The sequence below is a fragment of the Grampus griseus genome (assembly GCF_964374135.1).
Source record: "Grampus griseus genome assembly, chromosome: 2".
Classification (NCBI taxonomy): domain Eukaryota; kingdom Metazoa; phylum Chordata; class Mammalia; order Artiodactyla; family Delphinidae; genus Grampus; species Grampus griseus.
Window position 1 is genome coordinate 141,329,778 of NC_139018.1, and position 21,780 is coordinate 141,351,557.

Here is a 21,780-nt window from a genome sequence, read left to right on the forward strand (position 1 = left end):
TTTTGGCAGGTAGCCCATTCACTAGAGATGAGCTTTTTGATTTTTTATTACTCTGTTCTCCTATCTGTTGAAAAAGATTTAGTGTAAGAATAATATTAAGAAAGAGCACAAGTTTCGTCATAGGTCAAAGGTATTAAAAGGCAACTTCCTGAATCTGCCTTCTGCTGCCTTCTCTCTTAGCACTCCACTCTAGGCCATTGAGGTTGACATCTCCAGGTACTACTTCTACATGCTCTGGATCCAACTCTCCCCTCCACCCCCACTTCCTGAAGAGCTATTCTTTGAGGTAACTATTTTATTAGAAAGGATTTGATAAACCAAGTACTCACACTCAGATGTAAATACAATTTTAACAATAAGATAAGGGTTTTCCGTGTACCCTTGTAATTACATCAATAGGCAACAAGCCAGTGCTGGTACATTAAGATAGGCCTTGATACTACAGAATATTTAGCCCAGAGAGTTAAGAATGGCTTGACTATACCCCAAGATCTTCTCTGAAAGCAGATGGGTTATTAAAAATATCTGTCAACTGATAAAGCACAGCCACTGACCAGTTGGGACAATAGCTGACCACAACTTTAGAGCAGGATCCTGGAGGCCCTCTGCTGTGCCAGCTGTTGACACTAATTAGATATCTGGATCCAAGGGACAGGGTTGGAGCGAGGGATGCCTCTCAGGAAGCTCAGGAGAAGAGTATTTTCTAACAGTATTTAAATATTTTAACACTGTAACAGTAGGGTACATATGGTCTGAGTATCAACTCTGCTTGAAAATATGAGAAGAGTCCTCCTTTTAACATGAGTTATTTCTGCATTCTGCATGAGTAATCTATGTGGTGGTGGTTTTTGTTTTTTTAAGCAACAGTCATCAGACTGCTCCCTGTGTGCTTAAAACCAGGAAGAAATAAAGGCATGGTTTCTGCTTCATGTGGGAGAGACAGAAAAGCACATCAAACCAACTTAAGGATCATTTAAAAGTGGAGAAGAAAGAATTAGAACTGTCAAATGGAATTAATCTCAAATAGGTAGTCTGTTATAATAGCATATAGATTGAGCATAAGGAATCCTGGCTCCAAGATATCTCACCTTGAGAAACTCACTTAAACTTTGAGCTTATTTGCTCACCTGCAAAAATGGGGACAACACCTTCCCTTGTCACTCTCACAGGGTTATCATAAAAATAAGTGACCAAACATATGAGAGCTTGAGAATAGAAACTAAAGCTCGTGACCATTAAAACCCCAGTGGTACATAATTGGTGCTGCATAAACATTTGTTTAATCAATGGCAGGGAAGGATTTGATAAATTGTAAAGCATAGTGTTGATATAAAGTATGTAGAATAACTGATAGAAAATGAGGTAGGCAGCTTGAGAATTAAAGATTTGCGATTGTTTCCTTATGTGAATTATTATATGAATTAGCAAAAGAATAAGACATTATATCCTTCAGAAAATAACAAACACTTCAAATATGGAAGAAAGAGGGGAATTCTCTGGCATTCCAAGTGATTAGGACTCGGCACTTTCACTGCTATGGCCTGCGTTCAACCCCTGACTGGGAGGCTAAGATCCTGTGGTGTGGCCAAAAAAAGAAAGAAAAAAACAAATATGGAAGAAAGAAAGTTTATATAAAAGTTGAGCCAAAATTACTGGCATTTGCTGTTTGGAAATTGGCACTGACTTGAGAATGTTGAATGTTCATTATGGAACACATCAAATTAATATCCATTTGAGACAGATGCTAGAGACTTAGATAGAGAACTGTTGTTTTTTTTTTTCCTTGAGTGCTAGAAGGATTTGAGGTTATCCAGAGTGTAGTAACCTTGTGTCACTGCTCTAAGAATAGTTTTTAGGTTCTTGAAACCATATAGGAAAAAGACAGCCAGTAAGATCTCCAGCATGGTTTTGGTTTCCAAAGCTGCATTCCTTATAACATAATGCTCAACAGACAAGGATGTAATTTTCCCTTTGTATTTTATTCTCCTAAAGGAAAATATAGAACATTATGACAGTATTAAGGGTAATGAAATGTCAGTTTTAAGTTCAGAATACCAAAAAGGAAAGAAATGATCTTATACCCTGAAGATTACTGATATCACTGATTTTGAACTCTAATGAAGGCACTACACTTTGTTTTTTTTAATTTAATTTTTTTATACAGCAGGTTCTCATTAGTTATCTATTTTATACATATTAGTGTATATATTGTCGATCCCAATCTCCTCAATTCATTCCTCCCCCCCCCCGCCGCCCTGCTTTCCCCCCTTGGTGTCCATACGTTTGTTCTCTACATCTGTGTCTCTATTTCTGCCTTGCAAACCGGTTCATCTGTACCATTTTTCTAGATTCCTGTTTCACAGTTTTTTAACACCTTAAAAATTTTCCTAGACTTTGTATTCTGTTTGATTCACTCAACCTAAACAGATTTGGCTGTGTATGGAAATCTATGCTCTGGGCCTTTGACTTCTTTTAATTAGCACTATTTTTTATAGTGAAAAGGAATTTTTATTCTTTTTTTTTAAAGGCTATAATTCTTTTTTAAATTTATTTATTTTTTTGGCTGCGTTGGGTCTTTGTTGCTGCGCACGGGCTTTCCCTGGTTGTGGTGAGCGGAGGCTACTCTTCCTTGTGGTGCGCGGGCTTCTCGTTGCAGTGGCTTATCTTGTTGCAGAGCACGGACTCTAGGCGCGCGGGCTTCAGTAGTTGTGGTGTGCAGGCTCAGTATTTGTGGCTTGAAGTTTCTAGAGCGCAGGCTCTGTAGTTGTGGCGCACGGGCTTAGTTGCTCTGCGGCACGTGGGATCTTCCCGGACCAGGGCTCGAACCCGTGTCCCCTGCACTGGCAGGCAATTCCTAACCACTGCGCCACCAGGGAAGCCTGGGAATTTTTATTCTTGTTAAGAAATGTAGGAAATAAATATTCCCAGCTTGAGGTGGCTTGTTGGATAACTTCAGTTAGCTGGAAATGTTACTTGTGAAAGCGTTTACTCTGGTAATGTTAGACAAATTGAGGTATTATATATAAACTATTCACTGAAAAGCTTGTTTGGGCTTTGTCTTTCAATGTCTTGTGTTTTAACCAAAGAAGCATATTTGATATATATATATAAATGGGAACTTTGAAATACATTAGGCTTTGGCTAATTCTGTGTGAAAAACCTAATTATATAGGTCACTCAGAGAATGTTTCCTCTATTTATAAGCTTAGGTAAGCTTTTAAAATTCTCCAGTTTTTAATTTAGAATGAATTAAGACCAACAGCAGTACATATTCTTGACATTTGTAGAAATTAATGATGTTAATTTTTAGATTAATACTTAAGAATTCAGATATATTCAGATGTGACATTCTATTCTATCTAAATGGATATTTTCCTGGGTCCTGCTACATCAGATTATTTTGGAGCCAAATCAACAACTAGATTCAAGTAGTAGATTATACTATTGGACTCTAAGGTAGCCTTGAGAGCAAATATTTCCTCCTTTCTAGAGGTCTGACTGACCTCTACTGGGACTAGCTTTTGGGAGAAATAGGGATGGGAGCAGAGATCCCATGACCTGTGGAGATGGCGGGGAGAGAGGGCCAGGCCGGCTCCATGGGTCTCAGTCAGCAGGGCTGCTGTATTAGGATATGCCAGGGCTTAAGAGGAAGTGACTGAAGCTGGTGTGACACAGCTGAGGCCTGCATGTGCCAGAGATACGTTTGTATCTGAGTAGCTTGTTATCAGTGCTGTCAGACTGGAAAACGGGATGAGCTGTGGATAATACCCCTCGGATTTTAAGATTTACAGGATGGCATGGGAGGAGGTTAACGAGGACAAGTCATCCTCATCAAAATTGCTAATATGTGATTTGACTGCCCCCTTGAAGGATTAAGTGAAAGCATTTGCATAAAGTACACATCACTGGGCTGGGCACACACTCAGTGCCCATTCAGTGTCAGGTTTGTGCCTCCCCAAGTAGAGTGGGGTACCTCTGGGCTGACTTGGGTGCAAAAAGTGCAGCTCAGATCTTTCACCAGTCTCCATGTGCTGATGGGCTAATTCAGTTGTTTTCATTCCTGTCCCTAAGGGATACAGAGAGCCCCAAGTATTAATTACCGGTTAGATTTTCTCCGGGTTTCAGTGACTTCTCCTGAGACAGCTTCAGGGGACGATGTGATGATGATCTCATGGTTTTTTTCCACGGCCAGTGCCTTCAACTCCCTAAAGGATCAGCAGCCTCTTTGTCTGAAACAGGTAAATAAAGCTGCTGTAATTGCTAAAGGCCAGAGCTTTCTCGTGTGTGTGTGTGTGTGTGTGTGTGTGTTTCTCATTTTAAAGTTTCCTTCACTATATGTTTTGTGTGTATACAAAATAATACTGTAAAAAGTAAAACCAGACAAATATGAATAATCTGCATCCAACCAGTGACTTTGGCCTGCTGTGAATGCTTCTGTCTCTTTCACCATGCCCACACAAATATATATAAATTTGGTATATGCATGTTTTTCCTTTCCTACTAAAGTGAGGTTATATATATAAACCCACACACATATGTGTATATTATTCTTTGTTCACACAACATATTATAATAGGCATCACTCCAGGTCACTAGCTATAGATTAAAAATTAATGACTTAATTTTAATAACATGATATTGTATAGCATGGATATACCATTGATTATATGATCATTCTCCTATAGGTAGACACTTAGGTTGTTTCCTTTTTTGCCCCTACTTAACAATGCTATATTGCTTTTGTCCATATATCTTTTGAATGCTTTTATTTTATGTCTTCTGTGGGGTAGTCTCAGAAGTAGAATTGTTGGGTTAAAAAAAACCTGTATTATTTCATTTTAATAAATGCTGCCACATTTTCTAAAGCATTGTAGCAATTTACATTCCCATCAGCAACATACGAGTATTCATGTATGTGTCTCCTCTCCCTATGACTTCAACGTTTTGTCTAGATGGCCACAGGCCTTTTTACTTTAGGAGAACTTCACTAGGTTGTGTTTCACTGTTGATGATCACTGTCAGTATTTCACCTAGGACACTGCACCTTTCATTATGTAAGTTTATCTTCTATTTCTCCAATGTTTTCTTTCTTTTTTGGGGGGGGGCCGCAATGCGCTGCATGTGGAACTTCCCTGACCAGGGATCGGACCCGTGCCCCCTGCAGTGGAAGTGTGGCATCTTAACCACTGGACCAGCGGGGAAGTCCTCCAATATTTTCTCGATTATATCTTTAAATCTTTGTTCTTCTGTTCCATTTCTTTGGTTCTCTTCTCCAGTTATGCATGTGTTGGTTTTCCTTTGTCTGACTTCTGTGTCTGTCATTTTCCTGTCTTTGCTCACCTTTCTCTAGCCTGCTCTCTAAACTCCATGTCATATATTCAGCCTCTTCTCTGTTGTGTTGTTCCCAGCAGGGCCTTTATTTCTATGATGCTTTTATTTTTTTACTTTAAAATTTGATGAGCCACATTTCAAGTGCTCAGGAGCCACATGTGGCCAGCAGCAAGTGTATTGGCAGCACAGTTCTAGAAGCAGACTAAAGGCTTGGAGTTCTGTTGACTTGCTCCCTTATTCTCCACAGCGCTCCAATCCCCCAGGTATCTCTGGGGAAACCTAAGACTCTGAAACAATTCCAGAGACACTGTGATAGTAAAACCACATCATGGATGAGATGAGTTGCATGGAGAAATGCCCACAGACTGTACCTCGTGTTGCAAAGTTTGGGGATTCACCCCTGCCAAACTCTAATAAGGGGACTAGATGGACCCTGTGGCACACAGCTAGAATAGGATTATAAAATGCTGAAAACTTGTATTAGTTGAATTATAAGGATTATCTGAAAAAAGCCTCTGTGAGCAGAGTTAGGTGGTCTTCTGGAGCCTGGAAAAAGGGAGCTCCTGTGCCATGAAGCATCAGTGTTCAGTGTTGTCCCAGGAGAGGGGCTGGTAAGATAAATATGTCTGTCCCTGCAGCAGAAATGGGAGCTCTAGACAGTCATAGCTCCCTGCTCCTGGCCCCTAAGTTCCCTGGCTCTGACCCCAAGCTCTCCAAGCTTCAAATGATGACTGGCTTCTGGACGAGATTTCCCAAAGGGACAGAAGGTGCTGAGGATCCCACTACACAGGCTATTTGGCAGGTACGTTCTTCATTCAAATTAATAAATTGGCATCCTTTTAGAAATTAATTCCTTGTTAATTTTCCAGCCCAATTCCATTTTCAAAAACACTGACTAAATGGGATTTCTGAAATTTGCAAAATTAAGGCACTCAGGACCTCGCTGGCTCCACCAAAGTACTGACCCGAGACTCCTGAGTACTCAGCCAGCCCTGGTTAATGCCACACTCTGGCCTATGCTAAACTCAAGGTATGAGGGGACTAAGTCTAAGGAATGTCTCTGAGAAGACTAGACAAGAAGGATAAGAGATTGTGACATTGGTAGTCAGGCACTACAGAAGGGATTTCCTAATAGTACTGCTCACTTCAAAAGGAATTAAGAGTCCATTCCTTTCTTTAATCTCTGTGTGGTTTTCTGCTACTGCAATATGGTGCCACCTCTTGGATACAAATTGAAAATCTAGCTTTAAAAATTTTTAGTCTCCAGTCACATGCATTAAAAAATTCTGAAGTGGGAGGCCATGATGGGTTCTAAAATTTATATTCTGCTCTAGAGTTAAGGAACTACTTAACCAAATCCCTAGAATCTGTAAGCAGGGGGATGCTGGTAGCCTGCAGCCCAGAAAAGAACTGCCTCCTCAAGTGAGTTTTTAGCTGTTCGGAATTTTAAACAGTGCAAAGGTGCCACCTACATGCTCTGGTTCTCTCTCCATACCTAGCTGTCAAACAAACAAGTGAGGAATGGCTCACAGGAATCAGGAGTTCAAGTTTCCTGTTTCTGCCTCCAACTGTCAACATACAGTGTAGGCAAAGCAGTGTCTGGCAAGTAGCAGGCACCCAAGTTATTAAATTATTCTTAAATCATGTTTGCAGGAGTAATTAATTATGTATTAAGGTGGGGAATGATAGATTACAGATGCAGTGCTAGAACATCACCATGACACTAGTCATCAGAGTTGGAAAAGTATCATTCAAACCTTGTTCATGGGCTGCCTGAAAGGCTGGACCCTCAGGACAGCACAGGATGAGAAAGGCAGTGTAATCAGGTCACTTTGTAGACCGTGTAAGTATTCACTTAAAGTTAACAGGGGTAGGCAGGGCTATAGTCATGTTATTAGACAACTGTTATAGGGGTTGGGGATTTTGTGTCCTTGTCCTAGGTCACTGGGCCTGTCTTAATATCCTTGGGGGAAGAATAGGGCCCAGCTAAAGAAAGCTGCATTAACTAAACTTCCACAGCAGCTCAAGGTGCCCAGGCCTTAGCTGTGATTGTTATTAATGGGGAACAGCGCTGTGTGGGTCAAGAGAGCATCAGACTGCTAAAGGCAACCTCATTTGCTAAGAAAGAAAGGGAAACATGTCCTCAGACACAGCTGCTGAACTAGTTCCTACCTCTGCCAACAGTTTTTTGGTGACAAAGTAAGGATGTTCTTTTTAAAAAGATACTGTGTGTTTCTCAAAAGAAGTGATTAGGCAAAAAAGTCCCTGTTAAAATAATGGCCATTTTAAATGAAGTAAATAGATGATTGTGACGGGTATTTGTTGACTCCTATCCAGCATCCATTTCTCTTTCTCTAACTTTTCCCAATTTGTATTCAAGTATCTGCCTCTCTCTGCTCACTCCTTTGCTTCCAAGTAGGCTGAGCCCATCCCCAGCTCTAGGATGGGGCTTGATTAGTCTAAAACAATTAGAGTAACTTCTCTTTTCTCTAGTCACTGGTTTAGGTAACCTGTGTTATAACATGGCATTCCCTGACAGTAGGGGCTGGTTTAGAAACTTTGTGTGACCTAATCTGGGCTGAGATACAAGGAGGAGCTGATTGATAGCTTTTGGAAAAGAAATACCACAGCTCTTCTTAGAGGCCTTTTTTTCTACTGGAGGGGGTGACAGGTGGACAAGAAGCCTGGAACTGCTGCCTTTTTGCCTCCATGGGGGAAACAGGCCTGAGGATGAAGCTGGCACTGCTGAAGTAAGTCAGGGGAAGGAAAGAAAGTGGGTCCTTTATGACATCACTGAGCTGCTGAGTCAGTAACCTCTAAGTAAACCCTGCCTCTGGACTTTCCAGGTATGTGAGCTAATAAATCCCTTTATTGTTTGAGCCAGATGAGTTAGGTTTCTGTTACTTATCAAGGAAAGCATCCTAACAAACGAGTCATGTAAAAAGCACAAGTAAAATGCCTGTAGAGCACACACCAGAACAATGCTGAAAAAAAGACAAAAGGTTCCGAAGCCAAGACCATGTAAAACAGAAGCACATTTGGAGGCAATGTGGCATAATGGCTTAGAAGAGAAGGCAGATGGGCGTAACCCATGCTCTGCCCTTCATGTTTACTCTGATCTTGGATGAGCCACCTAACTTTGGTTGTCCTCGGTTCCTCTCAACAGAGTAAGCTGAACTAGATGAGTGGCTCCCAGTTCTTTTACCATCCGTAATTTTTATTATTGGTCCTTTTGGTGGATTTTATATTTTTAAAGATTTTTGTCTGTCAATAGATTTTTCTCATGTGCTTAGACAAAGTACACAACTGCAGATCGGCTCTTCTATCAGCAAAGGTAATCGGGTTAACTTATTCACCGTAACAAATTACTATAATTTGATTGAACATTTAAAAGCAAGATATTTATTATTAGCTTTTGAAGTTCAATATAGATATGACTTCTGATAGGTTTTTACAAATACTGAAAATAGCTTCCAGATCTTCTATCTTCTTTTGAGGATCTTAGGAGATTCATAAGAACTACCAGATTTGATGACTGCAGTTACCATCCAAGGAGGAAGAAAATTCAGTGACTTCTCAAAAATGAAAATTAACATTAAATTACAAGTCTTTTTTTTTTTTGGCTGCGTCTTGCGTGGCTTGCGGAATCTTAGTTCCCCAACCAGGGATTGAACCGGGGCCCTGGCAGTGAAAGCGCTGAGTCGTAACCACTGGACTGCCAGGGAATTCCCTAAATTACAAGTCTTGATTATTCTTATTTACTTTCTAACAAAATGGTCAACAGAATTTTTAAAAAACACAGAAAAAAATTTTGCATTTTACATAATACATAATCATTTTAAAATACAAAGTGACACTATGAAGCAGTGACAGGTCTTCCTCTGTCACTTGTAAACTGGATTAGAAGGCCATCCCCAGAATTCCAGTAGTGCTGTGGAAATATTTTAATTTACAATTGGGATAAACTGCATTCAACTGGAAGCCAAGGGATCTAGGTTCTAGTTGCCATCTTGCACCATGTGATCCTGAATACACTCAAATTCTGGACATCAGAAGCCCCATGACGAAATGAAAGGGGCTCAGTCAGGTCATCTTAAATATCCTTTCCAGCTCTGTTATTTTGTAACACCATGAAATCAGAGTAACATGTCCCAAGCTGTTTGGGATCAGGGATTTTAGAACCTAAATTCAACATAACAGTACTTTTAACATTCATACTTTTTTTGTGTGTCCTGTTCTTAATTAAATATATGTGTATTTCCACATTCTGTGTCTTTAAATATATTTTCCTTTTTAACAGTCTTTTCAGCATTAGCAATAAAAAAGTTTCTCAAGGGTGTACTTTTATTTCTTGCTTTTATTTTTTTTCAACTTGCTTTTTCAGTTTCTCCAAGATCTCTTCCGGAGTTGTGGAGGCCAAAAGCTTTACCACTTTTTCACGAGATTTAGCACCCTTGACCAAAAGGAAAAAACAGTGTCAGGATAACACACTAAACCTTCTAATGCTATTAAGAGGCAGCAGACCTCAGTTGCTGAGGGGTTGTTACAAGTAGGCTGGTGTTTTCCTGACAGCTTAGTGCCCACTTTCTCCTAGCCATTTCTGGTCTAACCAAAGGCTGTCTCTTCGATTCCACCTTACTACAATATTTTTACAACTCTCCAGAGTTTTTAACCTTCATACATCAATTTCTGTAATAATAAAAGCTAGGCATTAAATTTTCAAAATGAATATGGAATCCAGATGTACAATATTCTGGTTTCAAGTAATACTTTTGTTTAAATTATTTTTTAAATTACCAAAACAAATATTGCAATTTTATATAAACTTTGTATAAAAATAATTCCAAATGTAAAACAAATTGGTATTCTCTATACCGTTACACATTTCTGAAAATTCCGAACAAAAAGCTACCACATATCCAAGTGCTATGATTCCACAACTGCTTAAGACAACTATAAAAAGGTAAACACCCTTTAAAGAAGGTAAATTTTGAGCAGGTATTTATCTAAATGGGTAGAAGCTGCACAGGTGGAAGAGTGGGTAGTCCCTTTCAGGCAAATGCCAGAGCACGTGCGCTGGAGAAAATCCGAAATGACCTGCCGCAGGGGCGACGGTGAGGGAATGGCCTGATCAGATGGACGTTTAGGTACAGCCTACTAACCAATGACTCTGAGTGCCCGCTGGATCCTGGGTAGGAGCTACAGAGTATAGTATAGCAGTGGAAAACAAATAGAGCTTTAAGAAGTATAAACACGAGTGGGTCTTACTCCTACAGATTCTATTTCAGTTAAGTCTGGGGTGATGCCCAGGAACCTCTGTTCTAGAAATCATTTCCAGGTGATTTTGATATCCACCCCTAGTGCAAACCCATGGTATTAATGACTTCACATGAGTCCTCTCTCTTCCTAATAAGCTTCTAGTGAGCAAGGATAACATGGGGGACCAGGTATGCTTGATGAACTCACTAATGGAGATGACAAGAGGAACCATTTTAGATTTTTCTAGTATGGTGATGACTTGAGGGAAAAGACAAGCAAGATTAATCTGACAGAGCAGGTACAGGAATGAACTTACGAGAAAATGCTGGAAATGATGGCAATTAAGGAATACAAGTATAGCGTTTGCACAGTCTGAAGGAGTGAGGCATTAGGAGTGAAAATTAGGAAGAATTCACAGATTTTAGTGATTAAATGATTATGAGCATTAAAAACAACTGGTTTTTCAATTATTTGGAAAAGAAAAAAATTGGTATTTTAAAAGTAATGACTGATGTACTCAAAGATGTTGAGAGAGAGAGAGACCTACCTTATCCAAAACCACATCACTCTTCCTGAGTTCTAAGACTTTGGAAAGATACCAACAAAGCTCAGCGTTAGCCTCTCCTTCTGTCGGAGGTGCTGCAATAGCTACACTCACAGCCTCGGCTGTCAAATCTGCAATGAAAACAGTGTGGACTTGATCCTCATGGAGTTCTTTTTCTTCACGCAGTGAGCATATTTTGTAAAAGTGTTTGCATTTGTCTGGCATGTTGTAGGTTTTCAATTAATAACTGCTGAATGAAGAATGATTAATCACAGTTAAGGGAACATAAACACAAATATGCCTCTACCATTACAGAAATCCAAAGAAAGCTGATTTTTACCCCACCCCACCCCACCCTGCTGACCAAAATGGGCCTACAGAGTCCTGGGCAATAACCTGGATTTAGGAGCTGGAAACTGCACTTGGTCTAACAGGAAGAGCCCAGGCAGGGAGTCAGCGGAGCTGGGCTTTAGCCCCGCAATGTCACGGAGGAAGTGGATTAACCAGGCAGCTCACGAAACTGTAGAGGGTTGTTCAGGGTCTCATCAGGAAAATGGGAGCACTGGATTAGATTCACCTCTTATGTGAAATGTCTCTTTGATATTTTTAAAATGTAGTTTTTAGGGCTTCCCTGGTGGTGCAGTGGTTGAGAGTCTGCCTGCCGATGCAGGGGACACGGGTTCATGCCCCGGTCCGGGAGGATCCCACATGCCACGGAGCGGCTGGGCCTGTGAGCCATGGCCGCTGAGCCTGCACGTCCGGAGCCTGTGCTCCGCAACGGGAGAGGCCACAACAGGGAGAGGCCCGCGTACCGCAAAAAAAAAAAAAAAAAAAAAAAAAGTAGTATTTAGTTAGCATCTACACAGCGCTTACATACACTAATTTTAAGGGCACACAAACATGTTTTAAGGGCTTTACAAATATTAACTTGTTTATTCCTATAATTTTATGAAGATATTAATACCTTTATTATCTCCATTTTACAAACGAGGAAATTGGAACCGAGAAGTCATGTGTCCAAGGTCACATGGCTAGAAAGTGGCATTGTGATTCACAAATAAATTTGAATTCATGCTTTGAAATCCAGGGACAATGAACACTGCTTTTTGAAGAGTGGTCCAGACTCCCTCATCAATACAGCCTTTATAAAGAGCAACGTGTCTGCAATTCTCCACTGTTATTTCTGAGAGAGAAGTATACACTCAAAGCAGTTTGCAAATGAGCTTGAGCTGGTCCTGCATCTGGGGTTACTTAGGGATTTCCACACGCTTACATCTTGCCTGTGTAAACACAGCTATAGAATCCACAGGAATGAGATGGTAGAACAACCTTCCTCCTAGCCTGTCACTGATTCTATGATGCACAGTTTTTCACATTTTAATATCTTTGAAATCCTGATGTATCATAATAAATGGAAAAGAAAGTTTAGTTGATGTGGATTTTGTCTTACTGGTACATAAAGTACTTCTGCACCTTATACATAGATGATGGCCAGTTAGATCTGATGAAACATGGTATTCCAACAGCAGTGTCCACAGTGACTACTTAGAAAATGCTGGCCAAGGAGGGTACAGCCAACAAATAGCCAAGCTAACATGGCCATCAACACAAACCGGGCCTAGCACCCCAATTTTGAGGTCTTGTTTTAAAAGTATTTTAAAAATTGGAATACAGAGCTTTAGCTTTAGTGGATGAAAAAGACCGTCAAGATAACTCAGATCAAACTTTTTTCCCAATCAGAAGCCTCCCCACCCCACCCAATCTCTCCTGAAGCCCCAGCATTTAAAACAAATGTAAACAGCTACTCAGGAGTCCTGTCTGCCAACCTCCCCTTTGCCCACCGCAGATTCTTGAGGCACCTTTTGGACTATAGGGAATAGCTTAAAAGCTTCTATCTCATCTGACAGATGAAAGAACTGGGCCCAGGAATATCTTGTAGAGTTTTGATTTGAAATAAGCTCACACAGGTGTTGATGATCAGGTTCACAGATCTGAGGTTTTCTCTCCCTCCTTGGACCAATGGTCATTTAAAAAATCAACCAAAACATCTTTCTCTGGCCAATGTTTCCACTTTTGGAATAGGACAAACTAAGAATCATCTAGGCTACACGTTTCTATGTATGTTCTTTCTAAAATACCTTTTTAAATTTTGAGGTATAATTGACACATAACAGGTGTACAACATAACGATTCGCAGTTTGTATTTTGAATTGATCACAGTAAATCCTGGTTCATAAAATACCATATTAAAAAGGACAATACACAATGGTTTTTTCATCTAACTTGGTATGCTTTAAATACGGTATATTTGGTTTTAAACACTAGATTACACCTTTACATTAGAATCCAGAATTTAAAAATGGAGAAGCCTCTAACTGCAGGTGTGAAAAATATACTTGACCACACAGGATGAACTTCCAGCAAGCCAAGGCAAAGGGAGGATGGAGAGGAGACAAGTGGTGCATACAAGATTCCCACCCCAGTGGCCAGGTATACCTGTCACAGCATTTTGTTTGGAACCAGGTTTGGCATGGATGGCTATGGTGACACAACCTTTGGGATCAACGGCCACAGGACCTGAGGGAGGAACTGGTCTCTCTGCTTCCTTGCTCTGGCTTTTACCCTAAAACGACAACAACAATCACACTACAACTTCACGGTTACAAAATACTTTCCCACACATGTGATCTTTCCATGATTCCTTTTCACCCTTAACCAAGACAAACTAGGCTAATGGGTCACGTCCAGGGAGTTCTGGCCACCCAGAATGGTCTTCCAGCAGCCTTCATGGCTCAAATCAATTCTTCCACGAAGCCTTCCCATCAACCCCACAAAGTGCTTTTTTCCTGCCTTGGAAAACCTGACTTAGAACTGGTTCCTACTGTCGGCTTTGTATTTCCCATTCCTCAGGGAGCAGCGATTATTCATTATTCATCTTTGTATCTCAAGCAGCACAAGTTAACAAACGTTTGTGAACAACTATGGCTGGACGGTGTATATCCATGTGTTCTGGGGGGAAGGGGAGGAGGAAGGAACAACAGTGGTATTTAAAGGACTACTGTGTGCCAGAAGCTGCACTCGGAACTTTCCATTTAACAAACATGAACTGCGCACCAAGGCAGTATGTAGGCAAAGGAGATGTAAAGATGAATAAGGACACATGGAGCTCAAGGAGCTAGGACTGCAGCGAGAGAAAAAGAACAAATAATCACTCTAATACACTGTGCTAGGAGCGCCGACCACACACGCACAGGGCATCACGGCGCAGAGAAAGGGAAGGCAGTCCCGCCTTGGGACACTGGGGAAGCTCCCGGCAGGAGACAGTCTTAGAGCCGGGTCTTAGGAACCGATTGGAGTCAGCCCTGCAGAGACGGTGGAAGGGAAGTGTGGGAGTGGTGCATTCTTGATGGAGGGGTGCGAAGACCAACCAAGGGAAGGAGACAGAACGCTAACTAGAGCCTCCCAGGGAAGCACAGGCCGCACGGCGCTGCCGGAACACGAAGCGCGAGCCTGAGAGTGTGGGCGCAAGGCCGGCGGGGTCGGCAGCCACAGCTCAGGAACAGCCTCGCGCGCCGCCGGCCCGGGCCCTCCGACTTCCCCGGTGGGCGGCAGCGCAGCCGAGAAAGACGGGGAGCGGGAGGCCCGAAACTCAGAGACAACAAGCAGTTGGCGGAGCTTCTACCCACCCACGGGTCCCGCTTCTCTCCCGCGCTCCTCAACCAGCATTCCTGCGGCCCACCCTCCAACTGCCAAGGGACTTGCCACTGGCCTTGTTCACTGCACCAGCTTTCTTAGGCATCTCGGTGCCCACAGGGAGCCGGGCAGCAGCCCGAGCACCAGGTCCCCTCCCCAGCTGCCTCACCCAGCAGCCGAGCCGCAGCATCCACGCCAAGGAGGCGGCAGGAAAGGCGGCCCGACGCCGGAAGAGCCCTCTGCACCTGCGCACGCAGCGGGCGGGAGCGGCTTCTCTGGCCTGCGCCTCTGCTGTGGCACGAGGGCGACACCTTCCGGCTGGCGGGAGCAAGACCCCTCGTTCTTCCCGGACCTACGCGGGACCCTCGCCACCTAGAAAAGCGGCTCAGGAGACCGAGAGATGGGGAGCTGGGCTCTGGTCGAGTCGTGACCACCCCCAACCCCCTCTGGTCTTGTTTCCTCATGGGAAGAAAGGATTGGAGTGAGCGGCAAAGAGCGCACAGGGCCAGGTGTCTTCTCGCTGCTGCAGCCAACCAGCAGGTGCAGAGCTCCACGCTGCTTCCTATGGCCCTTAAGTGGATGTAGAGTATCCTGCTGCTTTAGCCTTTGGGTACCTTCCGTGTACTGATGGAGCATCTACCTTGTGCCAGGCGTTGAGGATGCCACAATGTAAAAGGAGAGGAAATATATTCTGATGTGCGAAGTGGCAAAAGATGAAACTGAAGAAGGCGGAGGCAAGATCAGAGTCATTGAAGGGTTTGAAGCAAAGGATTGGTAGAGTCACATTTGTTGTGATTAGAAAGATCACTGGCTGCAATGTGGCCAATAGAGGAATACAGGTAGGGAGACCTCCCTCTTAAATGGAAGATGGTAGCCTGAACCAGAGTAGTAGCAGTGGGAATGGAGAACTGAGAGCTGATCATTTCAAGCATACTCAAGAACTAGAATGATCGGAGCTTGGGGAATGACTGGATGTGGGAATGAGAGTGAAGAGTCAGGGAAGATGCCCAGGTTTGGGGCCCGAGGAGCAGGTTTGGGAGTCTGAGGTGAGTTGTTCAGTCCGGGACATAATGAGTTTGAGATAGCTGTGGGACACTAAGTAGAAATATTAAGGGGGTAACTGAATGTCTGTAACTGAAGCTTGAGAGATCTGGACTGATGATGGATTCTGGAGCCCTCTGAAAATAGATGGTAATTGAAGCCATGCACGTGGATGAGATAAAGACTCAGAGAGTGTGCAGAGCATGAGGGCCCAGGACAGAACCCTAAGAAAATGTAGAGAGAAGGCACCAAATGACATTGGCCAGATGTAGGAGTACGTAGCAGCCAAGAAAGGGTACTTCAAGAGGGAGTAGTCAACAGGGAGTAGTGCCACAGAGAAGGCATGTAAAACAGAAATGAGCGGTGTTAGTGACCTGGGTGCTAGCAGTTTCAGTGCAGAAGAGGAAAGAGATAATATGTGTAGAAAATAATTCGATTTCACTGTGAAGGAGTAACTGGTATTGGAGGAGCACATGACGTTAAGATGTTTTTTCTTTTTTAAACTGGAATGAGAATTAACCACATTTGAATATTCAGAGGAATAAGCCGAGAGGAGACGTTACAACAGAGGGAGGAGGTGGGGTTCTGAGCACAGGTGGAGACTGAGCTGTCTACAAGAAGCCTTACTCAGACACCCCTTCCTTCACAAGAGAAGGAAAAGTTTAGGTGCACATGTAGCTGTGTGTATAGGTTTGATGCGAAGAGCTGGAGTTCTTTCATTAGCTGAAGGAGAGGAGGTGTTCAAGATGTGAGGAGAGTGGAACAGATTTAAATACTCTGGAGAATGTCAAAGAGCTAACTGTTGAAACTCACTCTGCAACACTGATGGTCTAGCTGAACTTGGAGACCATGAAATCATCATGACCCCAGTCTTGTACAGTTATATCATTTTTAAATGCCTGGACCCAGCAGCCAGGAAGTTGAAGATAAGGCAGACAACTGGTTTCATCCAGGTGGGTATGAGAGGGTTGAGGGTTACTGAAATGGTTAATGGTGATCAAAGATCAAAAGTGGAGAAGCAAAAAAACCAAAAGGTTGAAGGTGGAGTCTACTAGAGTAGGGAAGGAAGAGGGTTGACAGAAAGGACGGAGAGGTCAAGGGAATGGCAGTCTTGAGGTGCAAGGACACATGTATGGGAGTGTGTGTGAGAGCTGAAGAGGCATCGAAGGTTGTGGTCAGAGTGTAATGTCTGAACTTACCATTTCAGAGGTAGTGCGAGTCCATATGACAAGGTACATGGTGTGGTCATGAGCAGGAGTGATTGACATGCAATGGTGAAGGTTACTGGAGGTTAGGAAGAAAATGGAAAGCTAGGTTTGGCTGGGTTGTCCACCCACTTGGATACTGAGGCCACTCAGTGTGAAGGCTTTGGTAGAAGTGAACCAGGTGTTAAACCAAAGCCATATTTTCTTTGTTTGAAATCAGTTAAGAATTGGGGCACAAAAGCTGAATCAGTATTATATAGAATTAGTTTGGGGTGAAGTCATGACAGCCTCAGTTAAAGCTTTGACAGTTTAGATGGAAATAAAGGGGCCACTTGCAATCGTGGATTATTATGTTATCTGGCAGTTGACTAGATGAGCGAAGGCAGAGAGAGGGAAGAGGTGCCCTGCAAGGACCATTCAGGCTTTCCCAAAGGTCACTCAGGAGTGGGGGGTGGAGAAGGGGGAGGGGAAAAGCCATCAGCTCCATTTGCCACCCAAACTGTACATCTGTTGTTGCTGCTGCCCCGAATCTTTGCCTCTGGAAAGGAAAGAGTTGGAAAAAATACTGCCCAATGGTTAAAAAAAAAAAAAAAAAAAAAAAATAGGGCCTATGATCCAAATGGCAGAAAACCCATTATAAATGTTTATACTGGTTCCTATTTTCTTTTACATTTCTTTCAGGTTTTAGTAAAGTTCAATTTAGAAACTCTCTTATCTTAGCCTTTGCCAATGGAGAAGATGGAGTTTTTAAGTGTGCAAACTCGGCAAAAGACTAAATGAGCCATGTAGCTCTTGGGGCTGGGATTACTATAGCACCGTCCTCTCTTATGAATGATGCATTGTCTAATTCAAGGGACAATTTTCAGGTTTTGAATCTGGATAACTAGAACAGGGAAGCAAAAAGGAGGAGACTGTTTGAAGGAGACAGGACTTGAAAGGGAACAATTTTTTGTCTAAAACATATTGCAATTAACATACTGCATTTGAAGACCTGGCTCTCTCTAATGCCCTATAAAGTTGTCTGTTTCCCGATAAATTTTTTTCTTGCAAATTAAAAGTACTGCTTATGTGGGCCTTAAAGAAGCAACACTTTGGGGGCTTCCCCGGTCCGGGAAGATCCCACATGCCGCAGAGCTGCTGGGCCCGTGAGCCATGGCCGCTGAGCCTGCGCGTCCGGAGCCTGTGCTCCGCCAACGGGCGAGGCCACAACAGTGAGAGGCCTGCGTACCACAAAAAAAAAAAAAAAAAAAAAAAAGAACGAACACTTTGATAATGCAAACAAATAATCACAATTTGTTGGGTAGATACTGGAGTAATCACTCTTCTAAAAAATAGAAATTGCTTATATTCTACAGTAAACACAGATTAGCCAGTATCTTTTTGGGTCTCACTATAAGGTTTGAGAACGGTGGCATTTTGGGACCCAGCAAAATAATATTTTCCCGCTTTGTAGCTTGGGAGATCGATCTGGGTTTAAATTCTGCTTACAACCACTTGACCTTTTAAAACATGAATTTCTTGGCCTGTGAAATGGGTAGTATCATAGTACTTCCCTCGTACTGATGTTGTGAGAAGCAAATGAGAACGTGTGTAAAGTACTCAGTGCAGAGCCTGGTACCCAGGAGTCACTCAGGTAGCTCTATTAATAAACGATGGCGAGATGGTCCTTACACTATATCAGAGTAAATAACAAGCACAGTTTCCTTTCTCTCACCTACTGAGAGTAGAACAGGGGAGAAAAACCTGAGACTGAAAAAAACTGATGAAGCAGCAGACGACAACAGTTGTTGCTGCTATAGTTGCTTTAAGGCAACAGTAAGGCATTCTTACTATGGGTTGCATTACTTCCATAAATTAAAAATAAGGTTCAACCTCAATTAATTAGAAGCTTTGTTCCAAAATGGTGTCTTACACTCAACTTTTAGAAATGACAAAAAAATAAATAAAAGTACAATAGATGTTTATTTTTTTAAAATTCCAGGGGATGTCCCATGTCAGTAAATGGTTCCATTTCTTGTCCCTTGTATGACTACCTTCAGTTACATGAGACCTCTGCCACCACCACACCTCACTACCTTCTTGAAAATATCAAATACTACTTTAGATGGAAAATTTTTTTAACCTAATTACCATTTAGAAATAATTCTTAAGTTGATACTTAAAAGAATTGATTTCTACACATCTTCCACAACTATTTGATATAGCTTAATCACACATATATTTTTAATGATAATCATTTTGAAGGGAAAAAGAATTTTATATAAAAATTTTGCTTTATAAAAGTGTATAAATGTCATTCTGCCAATATACTTCCTATCCCCTCCTTAGGCAGCTGTACCTCTGACGGTGAGGTCATGAATGTTAAAACATATTTTATTTCTTGGATAGGACTGTGTAGGTGACAGAAAGTATACTTTTCAGGAGTGATTCTGTTGGATATCTTTAAAGTTTCAAAGCAGCTGTTAGAGATGTTAGTATTTCATTCCAGTTCTTGCTGCGTAAGATTATCGCCACAGAGCTGAACTGATGTCTGTTTACTCCGCCACCATCAGCACCACCGCCATCATCTCAATCTTGGGAATTCTCAACTGCATCCCCCGCAGAGAGAGACACGTACAGTGGTGCAGCTTAGTGATAAAGAAGCCAGTCTCGGAGTACACCTTTAGATCCTTTGTTTATATCACATTATTGTGAATTCGTACAAATTTCATTTATCGTTTAAAACTGTACTATGTAACATATTATACTATTATAAAATATCCTTTTCTGTAAATGCACTGAAGATTTTCTTTGGCATTTGTTAAGCCTATTTCTAGCAATACTGCAAATGCTAACCACCAGATAGTTAGAAACTCCAAAGATGAGGTCAGTTTTCTTCATTTTCTGAAATTAGTTATTTGAGTTAATAGGAATTCTGTAGGAATACTGACCCACCTCATCTTATGTAACCTTCAAAAGTTAAAACAGGAAAAAAAACAAACCAGCTATATAAAACAAGAATCTTTCGGTTATAAAACTGCTGAAAGATCATGAGTCTGCTAATCTATGAAATTATGCAAGATAAATAGCTGTTTTTTTTTAAACAATTAAACCGGTTCTTTTTCCCCCTAAGGTTATAAGAAAATGGAAAATCTCCCTTTAAATCATGCAGAGATTTAAGTCAACACTTATCTATCTTTTCTAAGAAACTAAAATGTCTCTTATCTTACAGTTATATTCTGTGACCAGTTTTTTATGCCTTTGAGACTAGACTGTATGGTACTATTTAGCCATTATGTATTATAATGCTGAATTATGTATAAAATATTATTTCTGGTATTTGTCCATCTTCTATGGAAGTGCCATTATTATTGCCAGGGGAGCTAAAAAAGAAAAAAACAGTCTTGCTAGCAGCAGGTGTTTCATGCACTACTTTCTTCAGTCCTTTTGTGCCATAGTGGGAATCTGGACCCTAAATGAGAACAAAAGGTTCATTAGTAATTTTCATTTAATAAGCAATTTAATGTGGTATTTTAATTATATTACCGATCTACTGTATTTCGTTATAGCTCTTGTATAAAAATTTATGCCAAGTCATTTAAGGAAAAATGTAGTTTTTGCTACAAGCTAATTAATGACTAAAAATAATGAATGTAGAGCTCAGCTATTAGAGGACAGTGAAATGGTTTTAAGGAAATAATTGTTTTATTTTATCTTCTGTCAAACTTACAATCTCCTACTTAAACAAAAGGCTATTTCTTATGAAGAACTATTTCTTTCAGAGCAGAGCTCTGCTGAGAGGCACTGCTCTTCTCAAAGCAGTGGAATATTTTAGCTCCCACCTTCCTGCCTTCTCTGCTTCCGACAAGGCTGTACTGTTAGTGACTCTCAGCTTCTATTGAAACACGCTCTCTATAACATGCAAGAGGAAACTGTGGGCCCCGCCAGCTCACCACCTGGAACATTCGGGAAGACTCTTACTTTGAGTGTTGCGCATGCTGTGTAGCACACGTTGGGTAGGATCTCTATGGGTTCTTTGAACATGACCCTGAATGTATTAGCAGTCCCATCACAACTAAATCCAGTATCATTTTGTCCCAGGGTTTGTTTTTTTTCATATTCAATGATCTGTAATTTTTAAAAGAAAAATTAAAGTTAAAACAAAGTTTCGTAGAAGAGAGTATGAAGCCCTTAAGCACAACAAAATAGACTACTACATCTCTCTGCTGTAATTTTTCTCTACTGTCTCTAACCACTAAAGATGGCTTTAAACACGCTGTCAGAAAATGCATTCACTGCAGTAAGGATGGGGAGGATGTCAGATAACTGGGCTTTGGCTGCAGGAGAGAGGAGCTTCTAAAAAAGACACATGGCTTGGGAACTGGTGTTTAGGCTGTGTGGATTTTAGACACCTGAGGGAAACGAGCCTCTACTCCTTGCTAGCCTATGTCTTGTTGCTGGGAAATTCCTGTAGCATTTCCTATGTGGGTATTTCAAAATATGAAAATTCCGTCTTTTCGATTTAGTTCCATAACCTGTGCCAGGCACTGAGGGACACCCTCAAGGAGCTTCTAGTCATTAGAGAAGACAAGTAAACAATGACAATTCAGTACAGCACCTGCAGTAAAGAGCTATGCATAAGATGAAGTGGAGGAGGAGAGGAAAAACTGATTTTGTCAGGAAGGGGGGAGGCTCCACAAAAGAGAGTTTTTAAAGCTCAACTCAGAG

General features: G+C 41.6%; 2 protein-coding genes across 3 annotated transcripts in view; both read right to left on the bottom strand.

Moving 5' to 3' along the window:
- Positions 1-8,723: 8,723 nt before the first annotated feature.
- On the bottom strand, positions 8,724-15,036 carry LOC309819440 (UPF0235 protein C15orf40 homolog). The gene is made up of 4 exons (XM_082649595.1): positions 14,904-15,036; positions 13,631-13,757; positions 11,138-11,265; positions 8,724-9,784 (listed from the first exon to the last, which is right to left on the bottom strand). The coding sequence occupies exons 1-4, from the start codon at positions 15,015-15,017 to the stop codon at positions 9,689-9,691; spliced, it is 465 nt and encodes a 154-aa protein (XP_082505721.1). The 5' UTR covers positions 15,018-15,036; the 3' UTR covers positions 8,724-9,688.
- A 3,980-nt stretch (positions 15,037-19,016) lies between these two features.
- The window catches only part of BTBD1 (BTB domain containing 1), a 45,201-nt gene continuing 42,437 nt past the window's right edge, over positions 19,017-21,780 (bottom strand). For both annotated transcript variants that reach the window (XM_082647842.1, XM_082647841.1), the window contains 2 exons: positions 21,034-21,180; positions 19,017-20,524 (listed from right to left, as the gene is read on the bottom strand). In XM_082647842.1, the coding sequence (XP_082503968.1) occupies positions 20,366-20,524; positions 21,034-21,180 (306 nt within the window). In that variant the 3' untranslated portion in view covers positions 19,017-20,365. The remainder of the gene's footprint in view (positions 20,525-21,033; positions 21,181-21,780) is intronic.